Raw genomic sequence first — 23,255 nt, 5'->3', positions numbered from 1 at the left:
AGGACTGCATGGAAAGAATTACAGACCAGTACCCACCAAGGGAAACCAAGAAAATGCTTCCTTCTCTGTGGGACAATGTGGTGCCATTCTGCCACCAGGAATTCCAGCAGTTTGTCTTGTTCCAATAGTTCGAAACATGGTCTTGAGCAATCTTTATTCTGTCCCAGCTCCACATTAATTAGCAGCTGACCATTCTTGTAAACAAGCACAAGAGACTGATCCCCCTTTTGTAAATGTTATGTGGGTGTCTCTATGCTAGGCTCACCCCTGAAGAAGTTGGGGTTACTATGTAACATATATATGAAACTGTTTCCAGAGTTTGCAAACTGAGATTAAATAATCATATTTTTTCTAAAGTTTCTCATTTTCCTAAAAACTGTATACTTATTAACTATGGTCAACTAGTGGCTTCCTATAGGCAGGAAAATGATTCCATTTTTTAAATTTCTGACACATAGTACGCTGTTAGGTGTGCATATGCACACACACACACACACACACACACACTCGCGCGTGCGCGCATGCGCACGCACACACCATGAATCGGGATAACACCTGAGCATAACTAACTCCAAACAGGAGTCTGTTCTTTTTTCAAAGGTCCCCACTATCTCGTAAGTGTTGTCAGTTGGATCTTTTGCGGTTACACTCCCGTGACTAGAACGGACCAGATAGAGCAATTAATAGTACGAGGATAAGGTCTTAAAGCAAGTAATGGAAGTCACAGATAAAGAATTCACTCAGGCTAGGCATGGTCACTGTTTGATCAGTTGAGTAAGGTGATGTTTCTGAGAGTAAGATGAATTTGGAGGAGGCTGAGGTTCAGCGTTGTGAATGGCACTTGCTAACCTTTAAGAACACAGTTAAATCTCAAAGTCCTGTTTTGAGATGTACAGAAGCTAGTGCTTCCTCTTCTTGTCTCTCCTTGTACAATTTAGTTTTGAGTTAAATCCCAGGGACTTAAAGGGCTTCTCTCTGATATCTAAAGGAAGTTTCAAACAGATAAGCGGTGAGATGTCTTTGAAGCAGATAAAGCCTGTCTCTATAATACCTATTTAATGAGACTATGATTTAAGAAGTGTTTCCACTGGACCACAGATTACACACTTTTAAACAGAATTTTAAATAAAAATAGATTAATTTTATTACCTAAGGTTTATTTATCCTCAAACAAAAAAAGTTCTACCCTTATCAGGACTGCTTTTCACAAATGACAATCAATTGCCAACATGGTTATGTTTAATTGTTCTCAAGAGTTCTGGTAACTTTTTGGAATTATATTGTTTATTATTCCTGATTTTGATACTGTAAAATTTTTAAATAAAAATTAGAAAATTAACGCCTTGATTTAGAACAAATTGTGTACATATATTCATTCTCATATTTGTTATCTTTCTCTGTAGATATTTTATTACTACACTAATTCCTCAGTATGTTGGTTTAGTTAGCTCAAGTTACTCCAGGTAAGACTCCAAATGAATCCAAATCAGATGGTGTATAAATCTTAAGCAATCAGTAGCAAGCAATAAGCAAAGTATTAATGGCCCAAAACCTTGCTGCAAAAAAAGTAAGTTTCCTTAGAAACTTTTGTCTCCCAGCAGTGCTCACCCAAAATAAAATACAAAATTAGATAGAACGAGTAACTTATTAGCCATGAGAATCAGCAGAGGAGTTTGAGCAAGAGTAAGAAGCAGGGCAATGAAGAAGAGTTACAAGCACAACTGACAGCAGAGGAAAAAACCCACTCTCAAAAAGCAGTCATGTCTGGTGTCGTGCAAAGGTCCTGTGGTTGTGGTGACCCAACATTGTACTACTGCATCAGGGATTTGGTCCCTAGTTGACTTCCTTCTATCTCATTTTCTATAGTCTAAAAGAGCTCAGGAGCCATGGAAGAAAACCAATTCTAACTGAAGAATAAAAATAAATACAAAGCCATATTACATTCTGCCAAATGATATACCCCAGGGTAAACCATGAAAATCTGCTAGAATCTGAATGAGAAATGGTCAGTGTCTACAGAGGGCTGAAAATGACCTGACCGTGTGTTCACAGAGCAAAGGCAGTACGCTTGGTCCATGTGCATCATCACACAATCTACTATGGCCTAGTCAAAGGAATTAATACAATAGCACATTTTCAGTCCAGATCAAATTACATAATGCTGTAGTTGAAGAAGCTCATGCGTCCCTGTGGAGGAGAGGGGACACTCACAGTATTGTCCTTTCTGGATTTCCTCACATCCTGTGTTCTTCATAACAATACTCTGAAGGAAGCAGGGTAGACTTTATGCTCTCATCTACCCTCACTCACTTCTTTTATACAGAAAAAAAAATCAGTAATTAAAGGCACATGCTCTGAGCCTCCAGACATTTAGATTAAGATGATTTGTCTATTACTTGTCGCCCAGGGCATCTTGGGTGTATCAGCTAACTTCCCTCTTCCTGGGCTTACTCCTTTCTGTCCTAATCACAGAAATGTTAACACCTACTTCACAGAGTTCTTATAGGGATCAAGTAAATCTTGTTTAAACATGAAACATGGAAGGCAACACGTGTTTAGTGTGTGTTAGATTTATTTATTATTTTTACTTAACATTTAAAATTTTACCACCTAACAGCCAAAAAGAAGTAATTTAGTGTTTTAACTTCTGCACCAAAGATCATCATGTATGAATTACAAGTTTTTAAATTATCTTTATTCCTTTTGACCCATTGTTCCCTTAGTTCATCTGTCCACTCATTTGTGAGTCTCTTTCTGTTAATGATTTAAAAGTATTCTTGGCATTTTACAAATATCATTTGTGTCTACTATTTATATGTCAATCATTTTATTTTAGTCTCTGCTGAGGTTACTTTGCAATTACATGCACTTTTGATTTTTATGTAGTTAAATCTGCCAGTCTTTTTGTTGTGGATTTTTACATTTACTTTAAAAGACCTTCCATGCCACAAGAGTAGAATGTTCTCTGTGTTCTAGTAGTTATGTAATGTCTTTAAAGGTTATCTCCTTAGTCTTCTTAGAACTTGGGCATAGGTTATGAGGTAATAGTCCAACTTTATCTCTTTCTCAAATTGTCCACGACCTCCCGTGATCTGAAACAACACCTATTAGCAAATACCAATCTAAACAGAACTATGACTCAAGGCTTTTGATTCTGTGCCATTGATTTCCCTTCATAGGATTGTTTCTTACTGTTGGTTAGGCTGGATCCAGATCATTCCATGTGTTCAATACAACTTGTGACATTTACTTTGTGTTTCTTACACCCAGAAGAATTATGGAGTTGAGTTCTCAAACTGTAAAATAATACAACCTAAATTGGAGTAACAATACATTAAAAAATAAGGAAGAACAGATTTCATTGAATAATAAACTTTTTACTTGTCTGAAATTTTTAGGGCTTTCTGTTGGATTTTATTATTTTTATGTAATTTCAGGCATTTCTCCTATGCTTATTTTTCTTATTTCTCTTTATTGGTGAGTTTTTCTCCTAGCATCTTGTTTGTGTTCTTAGAGAAAGAACATGTCTACCTTCCCTTGCAGTGTACTTTGAATAGCTGCAATCCAATTTTATAGAACTGATATACTTGTTCTGAATAAGAAGGTATGCAAGACTGCTCTAATGTGACACATTTGCTGTGTCTTTACCACCGCAAGGATTTTGGGCTCTACTCCGCACTCATGAAAAGCTTCCTTACTGGTTATTGGTTTATCTAAAACTTTAATTTATCCTTGGAACAATTTTATAAAGGAAATCATACTTTTCTAAGTAAATACCCATTGTATCTATATTTTTCAAATTACTAGAAGATATATTCTCATTTTTGAGAAGTCTCTAGCTTGTACCAATGGACTTTCCTCTCATTATAAGAATTCACTTCTCTTTACCTGGATGACCAGCAGCATTCCTGGAAATTCATTTTTTCCATAATCTTTTACTCTAGTGTCAAGTCTGTAGAATTTTGCCTTTTTAATTCTATTTTATCTATTAATCCATTACGATTCATCCTAGCTTCTTCCCTTGAATGATTATTTGCAGTGATTTTTGTTTTAAGCAAATTTTTAGATTAAAATTTTGACCCAATTTTATAATGAAAATTACATTTCCCCAAGTGTTCATATACTAAAAACTTTGAATTTTTTGTATTTTAAATTTTAGATGCCATACATCACAGAAAGGTAAAAACAGTCAAATAAGCAGAATGACTAAAATAAAATAAATCATTTCCCTACCACCCAGTTTAGCCAGTTAGCCTATTATAATCAAAGTTCTTTAGGATTATAATTTTAACACACAACTGTTTTTCATGAGCTTTCAACTATATTTTTCCTTAAATCTACCTCAGTGGTACCTCTTTTTTCTAAACAATCAACCTGATCTGTACCATTGGTCATTCAAATATCTCTTCATCACTGGGTATTTGGGTAATGTCTAAGCTTCCTTACAACACTAATACACTCTGTGAGAAATGAAAAACACATTATAATGGACTTACAGACTTTCCTGAAACAAAGAAAAGCACAATGTACTAATTGTTGAAGCATTTTGAAGGAACTCAGCATTACACATCCAGAACTACATCTCCCCCACATTGGACAATGACTGGCATGGACACCAACCAATGAGAAATTCACAAAAGGTGGCTGAGGGACAGAAAAGGAATATCAGATGAGTATCTGTCAAATGCCAGCCCTATGACTGGCTCTTACATCCATTACCCTGTCTATTCCTATCTATTCAATTATTTTGTTGTTGCAGTCATTTTATTTTTTAAACCTTCCAGTTAAGTATCAATGGTCTTATACTATATTTTTTAAAAAAGAAAACTTGAATTCAGAAAGTTAAAATCATGGTGGAAGAACAGAAATTAAAATTGCCTTTGTGTTCTCAAACAATATGGAATTCACTTCTGAGAAGGTTTTGTTCATTACAAGTGCAATTGACATGATCCCTAAAACAACTTTAATTTTTTTGTCTTGAGATTATCTAGGCACAAACTAAAGAATCATACATTAACTGATATCTTAATAACAGGGAAATTATTCCCATAAATTTACTGATAATTTTTGTAAATAATAAGGTGACATATAAAGACTTTAAAAAGTGCTTTTGAGTTTTCTAAGTTAAAATATAATTATATCATTTTCCATTTCCTTTTCCTCCCTCCAATCCTTCCCAGTACCTCTATTTACTCTCTCTCCAAATGCATGGCCTCTATTTCTTTAATCTGCATAATCATGGCCACAACCTTTTGTGTGCATATATGAATATGTATGTGTATATGAATATTCCCTATTAGCTTTTCTATGGTTCATGATGTATACTCAAATGAACTATTGCTTTCATTTGTAAACATTTTTCTAGGTTTAATTTTGGAACTAATTTACACTTGTTTTTATTGAACAATGCAAGGCAATATTTACTTTGCATCATCAAGAATGTGCAGGGACTTTTATCACAAACCCTTCATTTCAGTACAATCTGGAACTCTGTGATATTCTCAGGAGATACTTTAAAAGGCTAAATTTCTTGCTTCAACCATTTGTGTATGTCTCAGTTTTAGCATGCAAGATTGGGTCACAGAGAACATTAAAGAAAGATGCATGTAGCTTAGACACATCTAAACAGCAAGTAAAACCTTCCTCAACTTCAAATGCACAAGGGGTCCTGCTCAGTGAGAAGGACCCCTTGCCACTATTGACCAGGTCATAAATTGTCTTTCTCCCCATTCAGTTTCCTCATCCAACCTCTTCCAAAGCATCAAATAAGTGGATGACACAGTAACTATGGCAACAGAACTACTCTTTCTAAATTGCTAAAGGCAGGACTGTATAGAGGAAGTCAATACTTGTTGACCTTTTCATAAAAGGTGAGGATAAGTCTTTCATTTAACTTTTAATAAAGATGCCCACTGACATCCACTGTCTGCGTCCCTCTTCTGTACTCTGCCTGTAATCTCTGCTTTCATTTTCCAAGCTCTTGCTTCTTTGCTTGTAAACATGTCTCCCTCCCATGTGCTTTTTCAGCCTTTGTCTCATGTCTTGACCGACTTCTGGTTTTGAGAGACTTTAGAAAGAAAAGTAAAGTCTGCTCCCCTATTCCTTCTGTCTCCCTAGTCTCCACTGTAGGTTCTACCAGGACAATAAAATCTAAGGAACAATCCCCACTTTCAAGTCTGTCCTTATTTTCCTCTGTAACTTGCTATTCTTTGTGGCACCAAAATTTTATTATCAAATAGATTTCTTCTTTCTGTAATGGGTTAGAGTTATGACTGCATTAATAGCATGTATTGCTACTCAAGAGGTAAAAATTTGGAAAAGTCAACATTTTCCCCACACCTTTCCTTCTCTTCCTCCTCCCTCCCTCCACCGTCTCTGACACAAGTCCCACTAACACCAGAGACCTTGTGGCCAGCCTGTAACTCTGACCCCTCCCAGCAGTGAACTCTGAATGAACTGTATTAAGCAATCCAGCTAGATGATATGAGGCCTATTCCAAACCTCCCTCAACTTTGAGGGAAGCAGAAATCTTTTTTTTTTAGTTTCTGAATTAAATTAGGAACAAGATTGTTTACATGTCAATCCCAGTTCCCTCTCCCTTCCCTCCTCCCCTGCCTCCCATTACCCCTTGTCCCTTCCCATCCCTGTTCTGCTCCCCAGAGAAGGTGGGACCTTCCATAGCGGATCTTCAAAGTCTGTCATGTCATTTGAAGCAGGGCCTAGGCCCTCCCCCATGTGTCTAGGCTGAGAGAGCATCCCTCTATGTGGAATGGGCTCCCAAAGTCCATTCCTATACTATGGATAAATACTGATCTACTAGCAGAGGTCCCATCGATTGCGTGGGTGTCATTTAGGAAGCCTGGGAAGCAGAAATCTTGAACCACAATTCCTAGGTTCTGCTAGATCCAATGGAAATGGATAAAGCAGACGTAAAGCAATAAATTCTTAGAGAACAAAACATTTCCAGTTTTAATTACTTTGCACTTGAGAAATATTTATTCTTATCTGTCATAAATACTACATGTACAGAAACAATCAAAAATCAATTTCTCACATAAAATTTTTCTAGGGTAGAACTACAAAACGTTACTCAAAATAATGAGAACTAGTAATTACTAGGATATTTGATATATATGTTCACTTTATTTCTGATTGAGCACAAATCACTATAATCTATAAAATATTCATCCCAAGTCTTCTGTTTATTTCTTAAATGTCTATTGAACACTTGGCATAACATCAAGTGTTTGGGGCAGGCTACAAGTACAAGATGGCGCTTTCATTTGGCAATTTGAGACTTCAGTGAGCATGATATTTAAGGGAACATTACAGCACTGTGTATGGCAATACAGGGCTGTACAAGCTTTCCTGAGAGCACTTAGGAGAGGGTTCCTAATGTTACCTAGGAAGATTGTCAAAGAAGACAGCACAGAGCAAATGGCTTTCAACCAAATCTAGATGGAATCAACAAGGTCATTGAAGTTGGAAGACAAGGGAAGGGAAAGTTGTAAGCAGTGAACCTGGAAATCTAAAGAAACATACTGGTATGTCATGCTGATGACATGAGACTTATGTACCACATGGTATGCATACATATCTATATATTCATCTATATGTAGAGATATAATAGCCAACATTGTGTGAGTATTAAATGTCAGAGACCATTTTGAGCATTTGATATTTCTCTAAATGTTTAATCCTCAGAAGATTAAATAAGAAATACCACTATCCTAATTTCACATATAGTCATTGAGGCTCAAAGGGCTTCTCCTAGCATAGAAGCAGAAGAGCAAAGGGGGATACCTTCTATTTCTTTTAACATGGGGTCTTCTTATGTGGCCCAAACTAGCCTTGAACTCATGATTCTCATTGCTGCAGCCCCTTGTCCAATAGGCTTGTAATACAGATATGACTACCACACTCAGGACAGGAAGCCCATTTATTCAGTAGGCAATATACATTTGAGTCAACAGATTCATTGCTAAGAAAAAATAATCCTAGGGAATGTGGGGACATTGATCAGAGACCCTTAAATGGTAGCTGGGCATTTTTATCATTGTCTCCCCTCACTATATTTGTCAAAGGAAGATTTTCCAGGGAGTCTGTCCTATAAGCTTCTATTGAAACATGTCACCACCTAGATACCTGGGGAAAGGGAGCTGCATTTGAAAAAGAGCCTCCACCAGATTGTCCTGTGGGCATGTGTGTGAGGTCCTTTCTTGATTGCCAGTCTACTATGGGAAGTACCATCCCTAAGCAGGTGGACCTGTACTGTATAAAAAAGGCTAGCTAAGCAGGATTCAGTGGACAAGCTAGATAAACAGGAAACAGCACCCTTCCATGGTTTCTGCTTAAGTTCCTGCTCTGAACTCTCCAAATCAGTAGTTCTCAGTCTGTGGGTTGCAACCCCATTGAGAGTTACATATTAGAAATCCTGCATATCAAATAGTTACACTATGATTCATAACAGTAACAAAATTATAGTTATGAGGTAGCAATGAAATAATTTTATGATTGGGAGTAACCACAACATGAGGAACTGTATTAAAGGGTCACAGGATTAGGAAAGTTGAGAAGCACTGTTCTAAATGATGGACTGTAACCTGTAAGTTGAAATAAATACCTTTTCTCTCCTAAGTCACTTTTGGTCATGGTGTTTATCACAGGAACAGAAAATAAACTAGGGCAAGGGCTTCCTGGAATTACTCAGCTAACCCTCCATCTCACAGCTGTTCTCCATTATGACTTATTAGCAGGAATATTAAATCACATTGAATCACATATGCTAGACCCAAGCAAAACACATCGGGAGTGTTTTCTCATTCATCTTTACTACAGCCTACTCCTTATCACAATTCACAAGTGAAAAGCCCGAGTGGGCATGTAAATGTATGATTCTTCCCAGAATGCTACTTGTGACCCTCTTCTGTCAACATCCATTTTTATCTCACTCTTCTCTTTATCCGAACTAAGTAACAGCACTATCCCACAAAGCCATGTAAGCTTTCATAGCAGAGCTTGAGAGTTGAGAGTAGAGGTGCCTGGCAATTGCATTGCCTCTCCTGCCTTCTCTGACAGATGCTATGATCCTGTGCCTAGTGATACTCTAGCTGGCACAGCGCTTTTCCAAAGCCATGTTACTCTCATTAAACCCAGCGTGACTGTGGGGTATCATTTCTGCAGTGGAGACATAGTCAAGAAGCTTGCTGGAGACAACAGGGAAAAGCAGAACGAGATCAGAAAGGTTCCTCTCAGATCTGTGTTCCTGCCTAGTGAGCCTTGAACAGCTGGCTTCCCCCATTCTCAGAACTCTTTACTTAGCTTCCAAACCACCTCAGCCCCTGGTTCTCTTACCATTATACTGTTTCATCTAGGTCTCCTTTGATGAGTCTTCCTTATTTCTTGGCTTCTAGAAGTTAGTTACCTAGAGATGCCCCTTAGGTATACCTCCTCTACCAAGTCCTCACATGAGCTCATCCAGTTTCAAAATTAAACCCTGTCATACATCAGCCCCAAGTCAGCTCCCAGTGGAAACTTCCTTGAAATTCAGACTGGGATATCTGTCTTTCTGCCAATCAAATTGATAAAGGCACTGATAAAATCAGTCCCCATAACTGGGCCTCTACTTCTTCCACAAACTTCCTCAACTCTATTCTCCTTTTGTCTTTCTTTTTGTTTTGTTTTCTTTTGGGTTTGGGTTGGTTTTGTTTGGGAGTTCTCATGTTTAAACCTAAGATTTCACACATATTAATCAAGTACTAAAAATGTCACTAAAATACACCCAATCCTTAAAGAGCCTTTAGTTGCAAATTGTGACTTTCATTCTGATATACTGATGGCCAGTGATTTGAGATTTAGACATAATAAAGGACTTCTCAAAACTTCATAGTGAACGCCAATGGGCTGAGAGGCTTTTGTGATGTCAAAATTCCTTTTAAAACTGTTAGTAATTATTAACCAAAATTCAAGGTAGTTTTTTTTTTAAAAAAAAAAGCAAAGTCATCATGTAATCATGAACTATTACCTTCTTGATGGAAATAATGAAGTTTAGAAAAGGAAAAACTACAACTTGGCCAACAGACTGTAGACTTTGCCTTCATAGCTATTAAGGCACATAGAAATAACTTTATCAGATCCTCCGTGTCCTTCCTGGTCTCCAGGATAAGCAAGGCACAAAGGGAGGATCTGAGAGCTTCCTGATTAAATAGCAACTTTAGTAACATTTAGCAAATTTAGTAACATTTACAAAGAAACTAATACAAAATGTAACACTTGTAATAGTTTCTTTATAAATCTTTTTTATTATCATTTTTTATTTTAATTTTAAACAGCTTGTCCTACATGTCAATCCCAGCTCCCTCTCCCTCCCCTCCTCCCGCACTCCCCTTCCCCCTCCTCCCACCCTACTGCAAAATCCCTCCACATAGGGGATATCTAGAGTCTGTCATTTCACTCTGGGTAGGGTCCAGGCACTCCCCTAAGAGTCCAGGCTGAGAGAGCATCCCTCTTTGTGCTATAGGCACACGATAACTGTTTGTATTCCAGGGATAGACACTGATCCACAGCTCAGGGCCCCATAGGTTGCCCAGGCCTTCTCGCTGACACTCACATTTGGGGGGGTCCAGATCAGTCCCATGCTGGTCTCCCCACTGTTGGTCTGGGGTCCAAGAGCTCTCCCCCCGCTCAGATCAGCCATCTCTGCTGGTCTTGCCAGCCCAGTCTTTGCCAATTTGCTCATCACTCCTCTCTCTCTCTGTCACTGGGTTCCTTGGGTTCAGTTCAGTGATTGTGTGTTTGCCTCTGCTTCCATCAGTCACAGGATGAAGGCTCCCGAATGGTTATAGACATCAAGTTCATTATCAGAAATGGGCATTCGAAGTGGTCTCTCCACTATTGCTTAGCTTGCCAATTGGTGTTATCCCTTTAGATCACTTGAGGTCACTCTGGTGCCTGATCTGTCTTCTATCCCATGATTCCCTCTTCCCCCTATTCTACCCCCACCCACTCAACTTCCTGTTCCCCCATGACCAACTCTCTTCCTCTTCACCCCCTCTCTTCTTCCCAGCTCCCACTCCCCACCCCCACCCCTCGCCGTGTTCCCCATCCATTCAGAGGTAAATTTTCAAAATCGTTTTTATAGTTTTTGTTTATGTTTAAGATTACTACATAGCAATTTCTACAGCTGTGCCGACCAACAGTTTGACCAATATTTTACTATCCATAGAAACTATGTAGTCTAATTGTGGTAGTAAAGCCACATGACCTAACCTGAGTTGCCACTTAATCTCAAATCACAACTATAGTGTAAAAGACTATAATTTCCTAACCAAGATAGAAAATCAAGATTAGAAACAAGGGCAGAACCTTTGGATAGACGTTTCAACAGGTAAAGGCACTTGTTGCCAAGTCTAACTTCTGAGTTCAATCCTCAGGACCCAGATGGTGGAAGGAGAGAATTGACTTCTGAAGGTTGTCCTCTGACCTCTGTGTGTGCTTTGTGTATGTATGTATGTATGTATGTACGTAAACACACACACACACACACACAATTAATTAATTGATAAAATTATTTTTTGATAAAATTCTTAAAAAACAAATAACACTATTGTAAAATAAATAGGCAAATGTCTCTGGAAATACATATGCCATCTGGGGTAGATTAATAAAGGTCAACCTCAGAATTTTGGCCTCCTACCTTAGCACACTTGGTTTAGTGTCAGCCTCTTCTTCTGAAATCTGCACATTCTCATTCTTTCTTTCTTCCTCCCTACCTCCGTGTGTGTGTGTGTGTGTGTGTGTGTGTGTGTGTGTGTGTGTGTGATACACAGGTGCATAATGCGCAGTATACACTTAAGGCCAGAGGAAGACATCAGGCACCCTGCTCCACCACTCTCCACCTCATTTTCTTGAAACAGGGTCTTTTGCTGAGCCCAGAGCTAGGCTGGAGGCAAACAAGCTCCAGAGATGCCACCATGGTGCTAGGGTTGCAAACTTTGTACATGGTTCAGGGAACTTGAACTTGAACTCAGGTTTTCATGCCTGAGCACCAAGCAGTCTTACTGCTAGGCTGTCTCCCTTCACATCCTTTTAATTGACATGAACTAAATTTGTTCATATATTTAGCAACGTGTTAAGGTAATTGAACCAAGAACGAGTAGACTATGTTTTAGAGAATGGGTAACCTTCAGTTTTTATTTCTAAAGGTTTATATTATATATAATTTTAAATTATATATAATTTTAAAAGAGCATAATTTTAAATACATTTGGCAAGGCTTGTTTGAATGAAGCTCATAGTAGATATAACCTTGATGATTCATTTATAGGCCTATCCTAAATATGCCCTTCACATGAAGGGCAATTGAGGACTTGGCTATAGCAATTTACTTAATTTATCTTAAATTTGGTTTCAGTGAGCAACCCTAATTAACCTGATTTTTTGCTGATAATCACTGTCAATGGAATCAAATCACAAATCCGGGGATGGATTGAGCGGCACCCAGAAGGAAGCAGCCCTCCGCGCACTGGTCCAGCGCACGGGATATAGCTTGGTACAGGTAGGAACTTCTTGTGATGTCTTCTGAGACTCAACACTGAATTCAGAGTCCTGGAAACACTAGTGTCCCTTGATGTAGAATGCCAGAAGCCCCTGTATATCTTTCACAGAGCTGTCTTTTCAGCTCTGAAGGTGAACTTGTAGATGAAGTTCTTTCTCCCCTGGATTATACACTCAACCTTAACTTGTGACTTGAAAATAGAACCATTATCCATAGCAATAGAGTTTTGAAAGAATATTTTAAAATATGAAAAGACAGTTAGAACCCCCAGTTCTTAGTAAGGATGAGCTTAACTAATATTATAGGAATTGGTAGAAAACAAATGTCCTTGAAGATGAAGGAAGGCTCCAAGATGTGGCTTCCAAGAAGGTAACATTTTGTCAGACTAGCTTTACAGCTTGTCCAGTCTAGGGCATATAACAACAACCTCTGTCCATGTTGGTCCTTTTGAAAAAACAAAACAGAGGCCACGAAAAAAGCTAATTATTAGGAGTTATTTATATATGATTATTATCAGTGTGATAACTTCTCTTATGGAAGTTATGCTACATTAAAGAGCAGGTTGGTATTAGATACATAAAAAACATCCCATTAGAATACACAATGCCTCTTTTGTAGTAAGACAATGTGAATCCATCAACTATTGGTTTGTCACCTACATACTTTTCCAAAGAACTCAAATACACCTATCATTATCAACACAAATGGTACATCTAAGTAGGGATAAAATATGCCAATTCTGCTTTTTATTAGCTGTTCTATTGTTATATTATTGGAAATGCCCAAGGTTTACTTATACTAACACTATAAATCATAAATGCATTGTTATACATGATACAATGCCTCAGGTATTTATATTTTTCATCCCAATAAAGCGTGCTAGTCAGGCTTTTTAAATATTTCATGAGGTTTTGTTATTCCATAGGTGACTTTTTGAAGTTTCAGTAAGTCAAGAGAGACACTGAGATATTTGCTATAGTATTTACCAAAAGCTGACCTATTTTAGAATCAATGAACTGTAAATGCTTTTAATCTCTAAAAATGAATGGATAATTTAAATATTTATGTATCTTTCCACTACACTAAAACAATCACTGATAATTCTAAAAAATTCAGTCCATAAAACAAATATATTTAATGTCTTTCACATATCTTCAAGCACAGTGAGCTGTAAAGATGGTCTTTCTTTTTTAAAACAATGTTTTTCTTCATTTTATTGATAAATTCTTCCATAAATATTTTAAAATCAAGTGAATATATGCATATACGTATACATATACATATAATATGTGTATACATATATCTCCATCTATCCTCAGGCCTGAAACTTTTATTCAGAGATTCAGGGATTCCACAGTGGAAAAGCATTTGAACACTTATAAAACCTATTATTCAATCTTTAGGCATATAAGGGTAGTCTACCTCTCTGGTGGTATAGAACATGATAGAAGTATGTAAAAATCTGTCAAAAACACCATAGAATACCTGGCTATCACAAACCTAAGTAGATGAAAGTAAGGAAATGCTTAAATAAATTATGACTGCATAGCCACTTTCTTCAACAAAAAAAAATGTAAGGGGAAACTCCTACATCATAAACTGCCCATTCAACTTTACTCATGATAGTTTAGTAATATTCAGGTAATAAGAGCTTCCTTGTGAAAATGCTGAGTTTTCAGTCAAATGTAATTATGTAGAGTCAACCTTCTGGTCCCATCCTATACACATAAGAGTGGGAAAGAACTTCTGTTTTCTGGTCTATTCCTTGCTCTTTAACTGCCAGCTCTCACTTGGCCTTGAAGCAGCACAACGGCTAAAGCAAAAGAGGGTTATACTGGACCGGTTCTGACCCAAGGATCTGAGGACTTGAAGCTGTAGTGACCCTCTGTAAGATCACAGACACAGCCCAGTTTCACTGCCTGAGGACCCTCCTCTGGCCACACTTTTCTTTCTCTTTTTATAATTTTATTAATTTTACACTATAAAATTTGCATATAAATACCAATTCCCTCTCCCTCCCACACTCCCGTGCATCCCACTGACCCCCCCAATCCACCCCCACCCAATCCTCAAGGACTTTTCTTGACCTAGGCTTCCTTCCATATTCATTTAGATAGCAACCACCTCTTGAGAAGATGGAAGATAAACCATGATAGCCATTTTAGAGATAAATATATCTAGGCGTTCAAAAACTCTTGTTGGAACCTAAACGTCACAGCACTACTTAAATATGTTTTCATAGCAGAATGATTATTGGATCTGAATTTCTCCAAAAATGTGGAAACAAGTTTCCTAATTGCTGGAGACCTTAATTTTCCCCTACACTCTTAGCCTTGATTTTGTAATCTGTATCATCTGAGTGTACTCATGGCCAGCTAACTGGACAATTTAGGTGAAAGACTAGACCTGTGTATCAATACAAAACCTCAGGCCCTATGATTTGGGAAAATCTCCTTCGTCTTCCTAATACTTCAGCATTCCTCTGCTAGAATAAAGGAATGACTGATACCAAAAAAGTCAGAAGATAGCATCAGTTTTGTGTTGTTGTTTGTTTTAAATCTCTGGACAAAAATGAAGATTTTGGTTAACTTCTGACTTAAAGGAACTGCTTTTCTGTCTTTCCAGTGTGGTATCAAATTCAAAACAGAAGTAACAGGTTTGTATTCTCTTATCACCAGCAGGAAAAACACAGTTATCAAAAATAGAATTTTACAAGTTATTTAATAACATAAGCTAGCCCTTAATGTGGCGACTGATTCAACAACATGTGCTTATAAGGATTAAGAGCATAAGTTGTAACATTTCTTTTTATATAACTGAATATTCTTGGATAGTTGTGCCTGAACAATTCATCAAAGTTCTTTGGGGACTAAGAAACTCAATGCCACATCCTTAAAAAGAAAGATTTAAATAATTGTTATTTCTAAAAATTATATAAATCTAACAAGTTAGACTTTAAGCTCCATAGCAGCACTACGTGATGTAGAAATATTTGGAAATTGTGCTACAGTGTTACAGTGTTACAGTGTAAACAGTCTTCGCCTCTCCCTGGTGAGGTTATTTGAGGGTTTTTTTCCTTCTATTTTTCTACTCCTAGTTATATTTCCTAGATTTCTAAAGCCAACAAATAATGTTTTGAGGAGAGTCAAAGCAAAAAAACTCTTATAATGTGGAAAAGTGTCTACATCTTAACATTTAGTTTTAAAACCTAAATGTTTCAATTAACAGTTTAAGAAATTATGTATATGTGAACTGGAAAATAAAAATACTTTCTTTGCTTAAGTACACTTTTTCATGCTTGATATTTTCTTTATTTTCCAATATTTCCACAGTGACTGTGAATTATTTCAGGGAGGAAAGTATCCTAAAGTAGAAAAAAACTACATTAATTACTCAATTAGAAAAATTGGACAATTTTCATAGAGAGAATTTCACTATCTCATCTGGATGGTGGGCACCTGGAATCATTGGGAAAATCTTTTTTTTAATATTTGTTTCATACTGATAGAGTCCAAACGTTCTCTTCATAGTTAGACTGCCCTAGGATTACACACCATAGAGTGGCAGACAATGACCCACCAGTCAAGTGTGCCAGTAGCCTGTATCTAAATTCAGTGTTGTATGCAAACAGGTTTTATATTTCAAAGGGTTAATTGTTAAAAAGCCTAAAATGTCCACTATCTGGCATGTTTTCTGATCTCAAATGGCAACCTTAATCTAAAACCCTGTTCCGTAAACTAATCCACAATTTTAAGGACATTTTCCAACATAAAAAAAATGATATTTCCAAAGATAGTAGTGAAGAAGGAGGAAGAGAAGGATAAAGAGAAGAAGGAGAAGAAGAAATAAAGGAAGACCGTTACTACTCATACAGTATGGAGAAGATTTGCTGTAGAGATAAGGGAGAGAGCAAATGGAAGAGTCCAGGTGGACCGTGGCTGGCAGACTAAACTGCACTACGAAAGGAGAGGGGAAAGGAAAGCAAGAGAGGAACTACTGAGAAGCCAGGAGTTGCCTGGCCCAAGAGGCCAAGAGGGGAAAAGAGTAAACAGACTGGCAGAGCCAAAATATAGGGAAGAGCCAGAGGGAAGGGTCCTGCATACCACTTCCTGGGCTAGAGAAGATTAGGGTGGGGGCAGGTACACCAGCCATACCCTGTAACAGGTAGGGACTGGAGAATGCTGGGAGAACCTGGCAGCCAGGTCTGCTTTGGTGTGTTAAATAGACACCCAGTCAACCATTTGTCCTGGAAAGGAGATACAGCCCTCTTTATTTCCCCCATCCATGCTAACTCAAGCACCTAGCCTTTCTCCAGCTCCTACTGATGTATTGATTGACTCCACAAGGAGTACTGTAGTTCCCACCTTTGTGAAGATTATTCTCATTGGAAAACAGAAAACAAGCAAGAAAAGCAGCGGCAATCAAAGATTATCAGTGCCTTGTATTTGAATCATAAACCAGGTTTCTTGACAGAAGCAGGTTCCCTTCTTCAGACAAGATGTCACTATTAAGGACATGGGAGCAAGCAAACCTCTCAAAAAGCTGCTGGCAGAGGTAACAACACCTCAAACAAAATATGAATCAAATGTGTAACACCTTTGGGAAGTGAAGACATTTGCTTCAAAGAATGCCACATTTAAAATGATGTAAGTCAGCTCTCATTTCCCTTTAACCTGGCACGAGTCTCGTTATTGCAACAATCCCCTATCTTTACTTCTTACCCTTAAACTTTACATGTTGACTGTCTGATTAGGAGGGTTTCCGTGGAATTATATGCTTTTATTCTAGTATCCAATAACATTAGGCAAATATTTATATATATATACACATGCATATAAATACATATATACATATATATGCTGTTAAGTAAAAAGCATGGCATATGTCAACATAAGTCTGATTTGGATACCAATTCCCTCTGAAAGTAACCCAACCTAAGTTAACAATCCTCCTTTTAGAAATATCAACCTGTCAAAGGTTGGGCAAAAAGAGGATCCTGAAAGAGCACCAACGGAAGAGCAATGCTTGAGATACAAGAGAATCAGTTGTGCTTAGCATCAGAAATCTTACAAGCCAGGATAGAATAAAACTATATAATAGAGTCAAAGTTCTGAAGGAATAAACTGCTAGCCAAGACGAATGCTGTGTCCAGTTAAAGCAGCCTTCAGACAGAGGTGTCACGAGTTTCCCAAAGAGAAGCAGACAGAAGTCATCCTTATCAAGCTTCTCTTAGAAGAAATGTTAAAGGGAGATCCTAAGGATAAAAAAAGATCCTGAAGAGTAATATGAAAACTGCTGATGGAAAAAAACTAACTGGCAAACACCCAAGCTAATTCATAAGACTCTAGAAGATTAATCCATCTCTAGTTCTACAAAAATAGTAATGGTCCTACTGAGAGCAATAATAACAATAATATTAGCAATGAGAAATATGTAACACCAAGGTATAAATAGTAACATCAACAATTACCTTTTAAAAACACGATCACAGTCATTGGTTAAAAATAATATGTTAAATATATAGAGTTGTTTCTATGAGCCTCTAGCTAATCACTAAGTAAAACCTCATTTCATGAAACTGGAGAGATAGATGATGGCTCAATGCTTAAGAACACTAAAATTTGATTCCCAGCACCCAAATGGTGGCTAACAAGCATCTATAACTCCAGTTCCAGAGCATCTAATGCCCATTTCTGGACTCTCTGGGTACCAGGCACACATGTGTTACACTGACATTCATACAATAAAAGACCCATATACATAGGGTATTTGAGAAGTACACATAAAATTAAAATTAATCTTTTTAAAAACTCATTACACAGCATGCAGGAGATAGAGGAGGTGGATCTCTGAGTTCAAGGCCAACCTGATCTACAGAGTGAGTTCCAGGACAGCAAGGGCTACACAAAGAAAACCTGTCTCAAAAACAAAACAAACAAAAAATTACCCTTATTGCAGATACATTTAAAAACAAATGAAAATACTCTACTAGAGATATACTACTTAACCAAACAGGAGACAGTAAAAGAAGGAATGAATAAGTAATTTACCATGTAACTAAATAGAGGTAATAGGTCTTTAAAAATCAATAATTAACTTGGGTATAAATGAACTGAGTTTTCAGCTAAAAGACAATCCAGATTGAAAAAAAAGAAAACAAGACCCAACACTATACTGATAGCAGAGATTCATGTCACCTGAAGGGTGTATACGAACTGAAGTAAAACAACAGGAAGATGTCCACACACACGGCGCATGAAGAAGATATAAGACGTTGCACAGACACCTGATAACATACACGTGAAATCAGAAACTGTAAAAGAAGACAAAGGTCATCAAATAATGATAAAAAGAGTTCAGTTCAGCAACAGGCTGCAAAGATCAACGTAGGGACCACAGAAGTGACTAGTTTCCTTCACCTACACTGGCTCAGAAAGAGACAGGCAGAAAAATCAGAGTAGCATTGACCTAGTCTTTTCCATCACTGCACATACGCCCTAAAGACAAAGATAGAAACTGGCCTTCAGGATAAAACATAGCTTCTTGGTCCTTTCTTTTCTGTTGTATGTGCATACCACCCCCTCCTTCCTGGGCTATCCAAGGACTTGGACCACCTGTGTCAGTTCTATGAACCCATACTCGGACAAGTCGATTTCTTGGAGACAGAAACTTCTTCACACTTGTCTCTGTAGCCATTCACAGGCCAATTTTATTTCAAAGCTCAAAGGAGACTTGCTTCTTCTACAGTGTGGAAGCCTCCAAATGAAGGGACAGTCCTGTGAGTCCAACATCTGTGGGAACTCCATCACCCCAGGAAATGCATGTGTTCCTGATGCTGTTTCCAAATAACAATAAATCGCTCTTTAAATCCCCTAATAGAAACTTAGCACAAGAGATCTTCAGCAGAAGGAACCACATCAGCATAATCTAGGCGTTGTGGTGCTGTCCCTCAGACTGGAAGCACAGAGGTGCTCAATTTCATCAACTTAAAAATTAGTATGACCTAATCGTTCAGAGACACAGACAGGGGTTTTTTACTTTGGACTTTGCTTTCAGACAATTACAAGAATTTCCTAAGTGTTATTCATTTCAAAAAGTATCCTTTGAATATACATAACTTTATCATTGATCAAAAATGAAAGCAAACGTATTTCTGGGCGGATGTGCTTGCATTGCATCAATAATTAAATCTTGACTGAAAATTAGGTACTGCAAGGCACAGAGCATTATTAATGGCTTTGAGAATTGATTGATATTTTGATTTTGTAATCACCAATGCTGAGAATGCCTCATCATAAACACACATAGTACAAAACAGCAGAGATCAGGGCCATTTCAGAAATGACTGGAAACTGTGTCCCAAAATAAAGCCAAAATTCATCTAGTGATTATTTTATGAAACATGATAAGTCAGCAACTCAATCAGAAAATTTTAAAATCAAGCATTCTAACACAATAAAATCCAAAGATACACTAACTTAATGCTCGCATGCTGAGAGATGAGGGTAAGGAAACAGTGTCATTTCCCATAATTAAACCATTATGTTTCTGCCAAACAAGACATTTTTGCATAAGTAAAAACACAATAATTTGTAACATATGATAGTTTTGAATCTGAGCCCAGGTGTATTGGGTAGCACTCGGTGGCATTGAGTGCATGATGACACGCACAATGGGCAGAGCACATGCCTTGTGTTTACAAACAAGGCCGCAGCAAAGTTTCAGGATGCAACACAGGCAAGACCTCCCAGGAACAGGGTTCATCGTGCACTTAATTTTGAATTCATTTTTGGTCGTTGGGTGTTGAGAAATTGTTTGTTGATGCCAAATCTTTCAGTACTCCATGTTTATTGACACAACCCCACATGAAAATCACTATCTTCCGTTTATACACAGAGGCTACTGGTTAAATTATAGATGGTAAAATCCCAAAACACATGACTGGGTCTGCCAAGTCCCTCACCAGTTTATATCTAGAATACAACAGGCACCTAGATATTGGAGCAATATATCAAGATACATGTCCAGAACTATGGGTGGGCAGAGCACAACAGTCCTGTGTTTTTCCCCATAAAATGAGAATATGGGACAACAATGTATGATCCAAGGAGAACAATGTTGTGACTAAAAGCATGGCCTTAGGATTCACTTGTGTCTCTGTTATTAATACTATATGCATGAGTTTAGGTGCATTCTGTGTCTGGGTTACCTCATTCACACATGAGGAAGACTGTGTGAGTTAATGCATTCGTAGACTGGCTCAGTGATGGCAAACTGTTGTTTTGCTGCCATTATTTTTATGTGCAAATAACAGGAGTCAATTCTGGCTAGTAAAACCGAAATATCTTATGTTAAAAAGAGTACTATATCTTTAAAATTTTGTATTTGCCCCTACTCCCAACTCCCTCTCAAATTCATGGTCTCTTCCTCTTTATTATTGTTACATGCATACTTACGAGCAACTCTAAATGAACTCAGTATGTTATGTATTACATATATACATTATTATATTATATATGTATACATTACATATATATCATGCATTGCTCATATATGTACATGTATTGAAATTTCACAAGGCTCCATGCCTAGATGCTGATGAAAGTTTGGATTCTGAGAACCAGGTTAAGAGAAAATTTTTATGAATGAAACATAAAATCACATCACAGATTTATAACGATGAGAAAATGTCACTCACCACCACCAAGTGCTCATTACTCAAGTTTGAACTATTACAAATTTTATACCAGAACTCCGTTTTATTACTACTAAAAACCACAACCATCCAAGCTGCAAGGAAAGCTAGAAAAGCAAACAGCTGCATTTTTGAAGCCTTCAGAAGGTAGACTTTCCCAATGCACAATAGGTTCTGATGCACCGTGGACAAAATAAACAATTTGTTTTCAGCATTAATTCTAAGATTTATTGCTCAGAATGACCTATGAAACTGTTATCTGGTTTTACCCAAGGTAAAGAAGATGGTAGCCATAATTTCATCATGAAGAACTTGAAATATCTGTGGGGGAGGGAATTCTAAACACTCTTGGCATAAGCTAAGTTACTAGGCAGCCTCAACATGCAATACCTAAAAAAGAAACAGGATTCATAGCTATGACTGAGTTTTCAGTTTTTAATTAGACAGTTTAAAGTTTTCTACCTATTTATGTGGGTGCTGAAACAGAAAAGGGTTTGAAAAGATGGCTGTAAAGAGTAAAAGTTCCCAGAGTTTGATAAACATCCTCTCACATTAAAAAAGATCTCTAAGAAAGTATTTCTAGTCTTTTTCTAGACTATTAATATGTTTGTGTTACTGAGGAGAACGAGGTCCTGAAGGCATCAGCCAGAAGAGAACGGCACAGATTTAGTCTGGCTTTCCCTATTTTAAACTCCTCAGCTACAAAAATAGGGCCTGAAATACCAGTCCACTGTCCTTGCAGAGTGATGGACAGCTATTCTGACCTTGTGACTAATGCCCAGCGCCTGCCTCAAATTGCTCGGGACTTCTGCGGGTGCATTCCAAGCCTAGTGGGTGGTTCCCAGGGCAAATGTTACCCATTGCTTGAACTTCAGGGCATCTCTAGACTGGTTGGACTCTGCAATCCCAAAAGCTATTATCGGGTACTTTTTTCATATGCTTATGGAAACCATAAAAACACAATTAATAAGCTTCTAAACCACTTAAGCAAATGGAGCTCTCACAGCTATAGCATACATATTATTATTTTCAGCAACTACATCGATGAAGACAATAGAAATGAACCTTTAAAAGGTCACTCTGTTCATTGCTTATTTATTTTCAATTCAAAGGAAACTCATGTAATCAAAGATTCTAGAAGAGCCACTTGTTATGGGATAGGCGTTTGATTCCCTCAATCTGAGGGGTAAAAATATTGGGCAAATTTATGCTGTGTATTCTAACAATTAGATATAAAAATCTGAAATGTACAAGAAAGAATATAGGAGGGATAGCCATCACCCAAATGGCAAGATTTGGCCCAGGGAGGGAATTGTATACAGAGAGAATATGCCCTTCTTTATACAATCAGTGTGAAATATGTTCTCCCCAAAATGTTGTGTAAATGAATGGAAAGAGTGTTAAGTGAGGCAGGGCACTTTCTGATTAATGGTAGAACAGACATATTTATAAGTTGAGTTTAACATCTGTGTTGGTGGTAAGTCCCTAGGCTCTCCAGCATCAAGGCTGTAATATGTAGGCATTAAGCTAATGAACTCAGGCTGACTTCCTGTGTTCAAAGCTTGGCTTCTCTGCATAGTAACCTTATGACCTCAGCAAATTACTCTGGGACCTTGTATCTTCTGCAAAATGGAACAGCGATAGTTGCTGCGACACAACACTGCTTTGGGGCTAGAACGCTCTGTAGCACTCAGAAGCTGACATCCAGGTACTAGCTAGAAAACCAGAAAATAAAACTTTGAGCATCTTCCCGATGTCAAATTGACATGCTTAGAACACACTCGGTTGAGGTACCTCATTCTTGGCGGGCAGTTTGCTGTTGTTTTATGAAGATAAAAATATGTAATCTCTTTGTTTTGTTGGTGATATCAAAGTTTTGCTGCTAGATAACTCCTTAAGAATAAAGGGTAATCGGTTTTCCTTTTTTATTTTATTTAAACTAGAAACAAGCTTGTTTGGCATGTCAATCCCAGCTCTCTCACCCTCCCCTCCTCAAAAAGAAAA

General features: G+C 37.6%; 1 protein-coding gene across 2 annotated transcripts in view; it reads left to right on the top strand.

The window, feature by feature from the left end:
- Positions 1–23,255, top strand: part of A1cf (APOBEC1 complementation factor) — a 70,968-nt gene that overhangs the window by 9,081 nt on the left and 38,632 nt on the right. For both annotated transcript variants that reach the window (XM_013115271.3, XM_005063693.4), the window contains exon 2: positions 12,413–12,556. In XM_013115271.3, the coding sequence (XP_012970725.1) occupies positions 12,458–12,556 (99 nt within the window). In that variant the 5' untranslated portion in view covers positions 12,413–12,457. The remainder of the gene's footprint in view (positions 1–12,412; positions 12,557–23,255) is intronic.

This window comes from Mesocricetus auratus, unplaced genomic scaffold (assembly GCF_017639785.1).
Source record: "Mesocricetus auratus isolate SY011 unplaced genomic scaffold, BCM_Maur_2.0 Super-Scaffold_4256, whole genome shotgun sequence".
Classification (NCBI taxonomy): Eukaryota; Metazoa; Chordata; class Mammalia; order Rodentia; family Cricetidae; genus Mesocricetus; species Mesocricetus auratus.
Note: the sequence above shows the minus strand (reverse complement) of the source record. Positions and strands in the feature narration are given on the sequence as shown.